The sequence below is a fragment of the Neovison vison genome, chromosome 5, assembly GCF_020171115.1.
Source record: "Neovison vison isolate M4711 chromosome 5, ASM_NN_V1, whole genome shotgun sequence".
Lineage (NCBI taxonomy): Eukaryota > Metazoa > Chordata > Mammalia > Carnivora > Mustelidae > Neogale > Neogale vison.
The window spans coordinates 96366537-96377219 of record NC_058095.1 but is presented as its reverse complement, the minus strand read 5'-3'; the positions used below and the strand labels follow the sequence as shown (position 1 = coordinate 96377219).

Below are 10683 nucleotides of genomic sequence, written 5' to 3'. Positions count from 1 at the left end.
TCTTAAATTCAATAAGCATCTTTATTTACTATTACTTTGAACTCTATCAGGTAGATTGCTTATCCCTATTTCATTCTTTTTTTGAATGTCAGGTTTTTTTTCTTTCATTTGGAACATGTTGCTCTCTCTCTATTTTGTCCAATTCTGCTTCTGTATAGTGTAATCACCTGTTACCCAAAAGTGCAATCACCTATCCACTAGACTCATGTGCCCCAGAGCTCTTCACTCTGTGGAATGCATGCATTGCCCTATCGCAGTGGTGCCAGACTGCTGTGGGTATATTGCTGTGCAGGAGTTGGTGCCTGTCCCAGCTGGCTGTGCATCTGGCAGCAACTGATGTGGGTGTGCTAATGGGATTAGGCTGGTGCCTAGCCTGGCTGGCTGTGAGGACCTGGATGCAAGGTTGTACAGGGCTCTCAGTGGGGCATGTTCCCTGGCATTAGGAGTCTAGGGGGATGATTCCAAAATAGAACTTGCCAGTGCTGGGTTCAGCGTGGTAGAATGAGTGAACAAAAGTGGCTGCTGCCAGTGTCTGTCTCCAGTTGTCTCCTCTCTGGCAGGCACTTCCAAATTTTTAAGTGGGTCTCTTTCACCTATGGTGTATGCACTTTCAATCTGGTATTGGGTTGCCCTTTCCCTGTAGTTCTAATTTGCTTGGACATACTCCCTTGTGGTTTTCATAGTCATGTGTTTTGGGAACTCTTCCCTCCTGTGCAGGATGTAAGGGTTAGGGTTCCTAATAAAGATCTCAAGTATCTGGATTTTAAGGGGAAAGTGTTAACTTTGAGAACTCTCCTAACCATGGAACAGTATGCCGGTAGTGTGTGTTCTTTAGTGAGAATGCATGTGGAATCCGTATCCCTGCCTCTTCTATCTTTCTCAGTACTTTGTCTTTTTTTACGAAGGCTCTGTTAATCCAGTTTCTAGGTCCCATTCTGTGGGATTTATTCTGAATGTAATTATAGATTTTTGTATACATTGAATGAGGTGCGTTCAGAATCTTCCTATGCCACCATCTTGAATCCTCCCCCATCTCAAGAAAGTTGTTACAATTGGTTAATAGTTGTACCTTTGGGAACTTAGAAATTCCTGGCTCATACTCCCTGTTACAGGCTATTTGTAGAAAATTACTACTTAAGATTTAGTTTTTGTATGTTAGAGAAGCAAGTTATATTTGTTAGTCTCAGAAAATACGAGTAGGAAGACAGTAACAGATTGTCCTGTGTGTCTATGTCCCTGTTTTTCATGTGGGGTGGAGATAGATGAGCAATGGTGACAGAATTAAAACTCTTACTTTTCCTTAGAGTCTATCTCACAATTTAAAGTATAACAATCTGATGATAGATATTGACAAGTAGAGCTCACTCTTCTGATTTCTCTTTTTGGTTGATTAGAAAGAGCTGGTTGAAGGTCACAGTCTTAACTTAGTGTCCACTTCCAAAGTGGTAACAGATAGTTCCTGCCTCACGGGTTCCCTGTGCTTGCTGCTCAGCCCCAGTGAAAGCCAATCGTGGAATGTACATGAGTGGTACTCCTTGGGGTAACCCACATGCAAACCTGTAAAAGTGTGTCGAAGGCAACGATCTCTAAACCAGAAATAAAATCCATGGTCGATGTGTATTTTTTTTTTTTTTAGTCTAAAGGAAGTTCTGAATAGATTATCAACCAAGATTACATCACAAAAACTTTGAATGTATTTACAGAGTGAATAAGTTACATAGATCAACTTTGAATATGTTTCTGATGTGCAACTGGCTTACATGCACACAGCTAACACTTGACAGCATTAATCTGAAGGAGAAAACTTAAGAATGGTGCTTTACATATATGTTACAAATAAAATATGACATTTCTTAAGTAACAAAGTGACAACTCAGAGTTTATCTTTATGATTCTACTTCTGGCTATCCAAATGGATATTAAAATATGCATGCGTGACAGGTGAAAAGACTTGGAATTTATAATGTGAATTTCTTTAACTTTTTTTCTACAAAATGGCAAAGTTGGTTAAAATTAACACTCATCCTTTTGTAGTATAAATATGCTCATATAAGCAACTTTCTAGTAAAAAGCAGCCAAGACCCTTACAAAAAGGTCTATCAGGACCATATTTGGTGCTAGGGTCCTAATCACAGACTTCTGCAAAGAGATTCAGGGCTTTCAGAAACAGTAGCCTAGCAACATAAGAAAGGTACTTCATAGCAGCTCCTTTTAGATACAGTAATCATATTCAAATTACAGTGTATATTAAATTGTCCATTTACAATTCCCTTTTCACATAAACAGGCTGTCAGCTTTTGACCGTCTTACAGTTTTCAGTGGCCAGCTTCATTCTGCCTGCCCCTTCCTCGGCCCAACAAAAAAAGAAAAAAAGAAAACAAAAGAAAAGGAAAAATAAAAGAATGTACAAGTTTTAGAATATAAAATATTTTAGTGAAGAAAACATTGCACTTTTGCCAATCTAAAATTGTTTCTAGAAAGGAAAGGTATTGTTCAGTGTAGTCGGCTTTGGTATGCAATGGAAGTCACTTTCTTCAGTAGTGAGCTGCATCTGCTCAGTAAAATAACACCTTTGTGCCACACAGCATAACGGATGGAGTCTGTCCCAGAATATTCTATGCTACCTTGGTTCTGATAGTATTGCTACATGTTGGAAGTTCTGTCATCCTGTTTAGAAAAAGTCCTACAGGTAACAAGAGGGAGAACAGTCTGACCAAGCCTTCTGAAGGCTGAAAAGACACTGAATGACGTCACCCCAGCATGACAGCACCCCCAGCTTGGAACCCATGGGGGATGGGAAGCTCCTGTCAGAGACTAGTGCCAGAAACACTGGAGTCTGGAAGAAAAGTAGTGAGGACTCGGTAACTCTGGGCTCTGCGAATCATGTCCCGGATCTCCATGTTCAGCTCCATCAGCTTGGTGCAGATTTCAGTCAGGCTCTGGTTTGATCCCACCAACGCATAAGTACCCGTTTGTCCCAAAGTTTGATGACGGAAATAAATATTCAGTAGTGTCTGGACCTCATCATCAGAACTGCTTCCAAAGATGTCATTGGGCCACAGACTTCTGTAGTCAAAAAACAGCATATATTAGAGGCATTATTGGTTACAAAGTTGAGAGGTTATGAGCCTCTGTAGTATAAGAGTATTCTGAGGTATAACTCACATACTACTATACAATTCAACCATCTGAAGCATACAATGCAGTGGCTTTTACTACATTTAGAGTTTTGCAAACATCACCATAACTGATTAAGGAATGTTACTGGTTCTGATGAAAATATCCTCCAAAGCTTCTAAATATCAGAACAGAATTTGATGATCATAAAACATTTATTTGCTATAGGATTCTGGTTCCAGTGACTGTGACTATACTATTAAAATGCAGGGGGAAAAGGACATATTTAAATAATTTTCAAAGTATACCCCAACAACCCCAACCCCAATTTGAACTGTTTCAACATTATAGGAATGATAAAAGACCAGAAGTAACACCTATACTTTAAACATGTAAGTTCTGAAATCTTATAGCTGGCATGGTAATGAGTAAGATCTGAGAAGGATGTGTATAAAATATCTAGATGTCCCATCTGTAGTGATTCAGTCCCCAACCATGACAAAGTAACTATCAGGCATGCATTTCCTTTCACTGTTTCTAAAAGAAATAGTCAAGTTACCTGCATTCCCTGATTTGCCGTAAAGCCTTGCCAAGTTCATTGTTCTTCAGGCACTCCAGCATAGACTGGATGGCTGCTTCAGTGGATGTGAAGGTTGGCTCAGACCATGCACCCTCTATATAGAGAGGGTCAGCTGCAATGGCTGCAGTGGCCTCCTTCAGGTTTTTCTTTAAGTCACTCAGTTCCCTGGACATATTTAGCAGCTGTTAAAAAAATTATTTTTATTATGTTTAGTTGCAGGCTAGATTTTGCATCCCCAAGAGAGAAAATGTTCATTTCTCTGCTTCTTGTTAAGTATAAGCTAAATATATTGGTAAACTGAAATTGAACAAATAGAACTACTACCTGGTATGTATAAGGGGTTATATACATTGTGTAAGGGGTTATGTACATTGCATAACTTTCTGTATCAAACACTGGGATACTCTCCTTAGATGAAAGGTTAACATTTCCTTTAAAGTGTTTTCTGTTTAAGTAGAAGGGCATATCCAGAGTTAAAATGCATAAGATAACAGGCTTGGGTAGAGCTGGGTTCAAATGCCAATTCTACACTGTATTATGGGACCATACTCAAATAAATAGACTTTTATGTGCTTCAGTTTTCTAATCTGTGAGACTGGAGACATTACCCACCTCACAGGTAACTGTAAAGATGAGATGATGTATATAAAATGCTTAGTACAGTTTGGCACATAAATGCTTACTAAACTTAATCTCGAACATGGATCTTGTTTGAAAAATAACTTTCTCTCATTTGTAAGCCATAGGAAAGATGAAAGATATAATTTAAGGAAGAGGAAAAAATCTCAAGGTAATGTTAGTATTCATGTTACAGAGCCAAGAGGTATTTTACCTCAAAATTACTGGTATCAAAAGATAAATCATAAAAAAAGAACCTATGTCACTTTCTAGTGCCCCCCCACCCCCAAATACTATGGAGGTCAACTGTTTCGCAATTTGATCCCAAGAGCATTTTTAAAAAGTTGATGTGCCTTTAAAGATTTGTTATGCCTCCATCAGAAAGGATGAATACCCAACTTCTGTAGCAACATGGACGGGACTGGAAGAGATTATGCTGAGTGAAATAAGTCAAGCAGAGAGAGTCAATTATCATATGGTTTCACTCATTTGTGGAGCATAACCAATAGCATGGAGGACAAGGGGCGTTAGAGAGGAGTAGGGAATTTGGGTAAATTGGAAGGGGAGGTGAACCATGAGAGACTATGGACTCTGAAAAACAGTCTGAAGGGTTTGAAGTGGCGGGGGGGGGGTGGGAGGTTGGGGTACCAGGTGGTGGGTATTATAGAGGGCACGGCTTGCATGGAGCACTGGGTGTGGTGAAAAAATAATGAATACTGTTTTTCTGAAAATAAATAAATTGGGAAAAAAAAAGATTTGTTTGCCTTTGTAAGGTAAATTGGTGATGTCTGTTTTCTTTGGAAAGTTGATTTACCCAACATCTTCATCTTTACTCATTCCCAGATAGTTAACTGGACCATGTATAGAACCAAAGCCCTCCAGAATTATTTGTCTTCACACAGGTAACTGTTACATACAACTACCTACTCCAGTGCTAGGTTTGAAATTTACTGAGATAATCCTCTTAAGTATGGTATTAGAGAAGGAGCTTGGGAAGATGGCAGATAAGAAGGATCCTAATCTCACCTCCTTTCATGAATACAGAGGCTACAACCACATATAATGCAACTCCCTCTGAAGACCATTCCAAGACTAGCAGAACAGATCTTCTACAGCTAAAGATACAAAGAAAAGCCACATTGGTAAGGTAGGAGGGGCAGAGAGCCAAACCCTGGGTTTGGTGATCCATGAGGAAGAGTGATATCACAGGTGCAGAGGTCTTTCCTGAGTAGTGAGGGGATTAATCCCCTGTCATGGGGACAACCGTGGAGAAGATGAGCTTCTATAACACCTGGTTTTGAAAATCAGTGAGGCTCCAGAGAGTGGGAGGACTATAGTAAACTGAGACTCTGCTTTTAAAGAGCCAACAGATTCTATCAATCACTCTAGGATTCATTACAAAGGCAGTAGTATGAAAAGCACCTTGGTTATACCTTGGTTATATATGATTTGTGGACTAAATTTTAAGGCAAATTTCAGAGAGGCAGGGATCTGTAGGAGCTTTCTGTTGGAATGGGAGTGTTGGCAGCCAACTTTTTTCTTCCTCTCCTTAAGTCTGGCCGGCCTGACACTTGTGGGAGCCAGTTCTGACAATCTCCATCTACTTTGCTAGCCCTGCTTGCCCTGTCCTGGCAGATGACCCTCTTGCCACATGGGGCAGGCTGCCCTAGGCAGGATGGGCAGGCCTTTTGCCCAGAATGTACCAGGGCTAACCCCATCCACCAGCAGGCCTGCAGCAGCTGCAGACAGGCAACTCAGCCAGCCTAGCTGGGGTCAGCCCTGCTCACTAATGTGCCTAAAGCAGTCATGGCCCAGTCACAGAAAGAAGGCACATATACCCCACACAGGGGACACCCCTGGAATGCCTGGTTCTGGTGTTGAGGGGAATGTACTACAGGGCTCCACAGGACACCTTTTACATAGGGCCACTACTTTCAAGACATAATACACTGAGACAGAGGTAGACAAAATGAGGGAAGAGGGGAATATGTTACAAATGAAAGCACAAGATAAAGCCGCAGAAAAAGTACTAAACAAAACAGATAAAAGTTGAAAGCGAGGGTCATAAAGATATTTGCTAGAGCTGAGTAGATGAACTCATGAGAATTTCAACAAAGAGAAAATATAAACAAGCATCAATAAGGGTCGGAGAATACAATAACTGAAAAGACAAATACAACAGGGGAATTAAAGGTAATTAGAGATGGAGAAGAATAGCTCAGTGATCTGAAAGACCGAGTAATGGAGAACACCCATGCTGAACAGCAAAAAAGAAAACAATTTTAAAAAATGAGGATAAGTTTGGGACCTTTAGATAACACAGTTTTAGTAACATTTATAGGGGTCAGAAGGAGGACAGAAAGAGAAAGGGGGCAGATAACTTATTTAAAGATGTAATAGCAGACAATTTCCCTAACCTGGAGAATGAGATATCCAGGTAGTACAGAGAGCCTCTAACAAGATGAACCCAAAGGAGGTCACATGATACTTAAAATGTCAAATGCACCAATAGGAAGGCAATTAGTTACATAAAAGGGAAGCCCCAAAAGGCTATAAGCTGATTTCTTAGCAGAAACTTTGAGTATATCATGCCACTCCCTTTTGGCCTGCAAAGTGTTGAAAGGGAAAAAGTCTACAACCACAAATACCCTACTTAGTGTATCATTCAGAATTGAAGAAGAGCGTTTTCCAGAAAAACAAAATTAATTTATCACCACTAAAGCAGTCTTACAAGAAATGTTAAAGACACTTCTTTAAACAAGGAAGTGTATATTACTAGGAGAAATTATGAAAGGAAAAAATTTACTGGTAAACATATACTGAAGATAGTAGTAGATCAATCACTTAGAAAGCTAGAATGATGACTAAAAGAAAAAATAGTAAAATCGATCATATCTACAAAAAATAGATGATACACAAAGATCTAAAATATGTCATATACATAAAATGAGGTAGAATTTAAAATGTACTGCTTTTAGAATGTGTTTGAAGTGACGAACTTAAAACATCCTGCTATATACATATACACAGAATGTTATATATGAACCTCATAGTAACCACAAACATATTACAGACACAAAAATAGAAAGCCAAGACTAACACTGAAGAAGGTAAAGTTATTAAAAAAAAAAAAAAGGAAAGAAAGCGAAGAACTACAGAAATATCGCTTTGAATGTAAATGGACTAACTTCCAATCAAAACATATAGGATGAATGAAAGGATAAAAAGAAAAACAAGACCTACCTGTATGCTGCCTACAGGAGACCTGGTTCAGACCTAAAGACACATACAGACTGAAAGTGAAGGAAAGGAAAAAATATTCTGTGGAAATGGAAATGGAAAAAAAAAAAGCTGGGATGGAAATACTTATGCCAGACAAAATAGACTTTGAAACGAAGACTAACAAAAGAGAAAGAACATGCTAGTAAGCCAAAGGATCAAGGAAGAAATCAAGAGAAAATAAAAAAAAATACCTTGAAACAAATGAATATGGAAACACATTGTTCAAAATCTATGGGACTTAGCAATGATACGTCTAAGAGGAAAGTTTATAGTGATACAGGCCTACCTCCAGAAACAAGAAAAATGTCAATCTAACCTTACATCTAAAGAAACTAGAAAAGGAAGAACAAAGCATGGTTAGTAGAAGGAAGGAAATAACAAGACTAGAGTAGGAATAAATGAAATAGAATATAAAAAATATAAAAGATCAATGAAGGCAAGAGTTGTTTATCAGAAAAGATAAAAACTTAGCATAATACCATCTAGCTCCATCCCCAGTGTTGCAAATGGCAAGATTTCATTCTTTTTTATCCATTCATCAATTGATGGACACCTGGGCTTTTTCACAATTTGGCTATTTCTGATAATGCTGCTATAAACAGTGTGCATGTGACCCTTCGAATTAGTATTTCTGTATCCTTTGGGTAAATATTTAGTAGTATAATGCTGGATCATAAGGTAGTTCTATTTTTAATTTTTTGAGGAATCTTCATACTGTTTTCCAGAGTGGCTATACCAGAGTCTACATTCCCACCAACAATATGAGTGTTCCCTTTCTCCACATCTTCTCCAACACCTATTATTTCTTGTGTTGTTAATTTCAGCTATTCTGACTAGTGTGAGGTAGTATCTCATCATTGTGTTTTTTTTAAAGATATATTTATTTTAGAGAGAGTGAGTGTGAGTGGGGAAGGGGCAGAGGGAGAGCATTTCAAGCAGATTCCCCACGGAATGTGGAGCCTGACATTGGGCTTGATCTCATGACCCTGAGATCATGACCTGAGCCAAAACCAAGAGTCAGATGCTCAGCTGACTGAACCACCCAGGTGCCCCTCTCATTATGGTTTTGATTTGTATCTCCCTGATGATGAGTGATGTTGAGAATCTTTTCACATGCATTATGTTAAGCGAAATAATTCAGTTAGAGAAAGACAAATACTGTATGATTTCATTCATGTGGAATTTAAGAAACAAAACAAACATCAGGGGAAGGGAGAAAGAAAAAAGGAGGCAAACTATATAGAACAAACTGAGGGCTGATGGAAAGGAGATTAGTGGGGAATGGGCTAAATGGGTGATGGGCATTAAGGAGGGCACTTGTGATGAGCACTGGGTGTTGTATGTAAGTGATGAATCATTAAATTCTCCTGAAACCAATATTACACTTTATATTAACTAGAATTTTAAAAACTTGAAACAAAAAAGTACATAAAATACATAATAAAAAAAGAAGAGCTGATTAACCTTTAGCCAGACTCATCATGAAAAAAAGGGAGGACATTCATTGAATGAATAAAATCAGAAGTGAAAGAGATGTCACAACTGACAGCACAGAAATACAAAGAACTCTGAAAAACAATCTGAGGGGTTTGAAGTGGTGGGGGGGTGGGAGGTTGGGGTACCAGGTGGTGGGTATTATAGAGGGCACAGCTTGCATGGAGCACTGGGTGTGGTGAAAAAATAATGAATACTGTTTTTCTGAAAATAAATAAATTGGAAAAAAAAAGAAATACAAAGGACTCTAATAGACTATTATGAAAAATTATACAATTGGACAACATAAATGGATAAATAAATTCCTAGAAACAGTCTTCGAGACTGAATCAGGAATAGAAAATCTGAACAGACTGATTACTAGTAATGAAATTGAATAATCCAAAAATTCCCAACATCAAACTGAGGGTTTTAGATGGGAGAGGGTGGGGGATGGGTGAGCCCGGTGATGGGTATAAATGAGGGCAAGGATTGCATGGAGCACTGGGTGTTAGACACAAACAATGAATCAGGTAACACTACATCAAAAACTAATGATGTACTGTATGGTGACTAACATAATAAAAAAATTATAAAAAATGAAAACTTCGAACAAAAAATCCAGAACCAAATAGCTTCACGAATGACTCCATACCAAACATGTGAAAAATATTTAATACCTATCCTTCTCAAAGTATTCCAAAAATTGTAGAGGACGGAATGCTTCCAAATTCATTGTACAAAGCCGGTATAATCCAGATATCAAAATCAGACAAGCACAGTACAGAAAAAAGATTAAAGGCCAATATTCCTGATTGATATAAATGTAAAAACTGTCAACACATTTGCAAACAGAGTTCAACAATATATTAAAAGGATCATTTATCATGACCAAGGAGATTTATTTCAGGGAGGCAGGGATGGTTCAATATCTACAAATCAATGTGATAAACCATACTAACATGTAAGAAATTATGATAATCTCAATAGATTAAAAAACATTTGACAAAATTCAGCATTCATTCATTTAAAAAGTCAACAAACTAGGTATAGAGGAAACATACATTAACATAATGGAAGTCACATATGACATCCCTGTAGCTAATATCCTACTCAACAGGGAAGAGCTGAAAGCATTTTCTCTAAAATCAGAACAAGCCAACGATGGCCATTCTTGCCACTTTTATTCAACATAGAACTGGAAGGCCTAGCCACAGCAGTCAGACAAGAAAAAGAAAAAGCATCCATATTGGCAAGGAAGACAATAAACTCACTATTTGCAGATGACACGATACTATACATAGAAAACTTCAAAGATTCCACCAAAAAACCATTAGAACTAATAAATGAAATTCAGTAAAGTTGCAGGATACAAACTTAATATACAGAAATCTATACATTTTTGTACACTAATAGCAAACTGTCAAAGAGACATTAAGAATATATCCTGTTTACAATTCCATCAAAAAGAATAGAATACCTAGGAATAAAGGTGAGGAGGTAAAAGATCTATACTCTGATAACTGTAAGACGTTGATGAAAGAAACTGCAGAGGACACAAACAAATGGAAAGATATACCACACATGAATTGGAAGAATTACTATTTTTAAAA

At 38.0% G+C, this 10683-nt stretch overlaps 1 protein-coding gene across 7 annotated transcripts in view; it reads right to left on the bottom strand.

The window, feature by feature from the left end:
* Window positions 1-1598: 1598 nt before the first annotated feature.
* FRY (FRY microtubule binding protein) overlaps window positions 1599-10683 on the bottom strand; it is a 349740-nt gene continuing 340655 nt past the window's right edge. For all 7 annotated transcript variants that reach the window (XM_044249549.1, XM_044249551.1, XM_044249550.1 and 4 more), the window contains 2 exons: window positions 3677-3879; window positions 1599-3066 (listed from right to left, as the gene is read on the bottom strand). In XM_044249549.1, coding sequence (XP_044105484.1) covers window positions 2808-3066; window positions 3677-3879 — 462 coding nt within the window. In that variant the 3' untranslated portion in view covers window positions 1599-2807. The remainder of the gene's footprint in view (window positions 3067-3676; window positions 3880-10683) is intronic.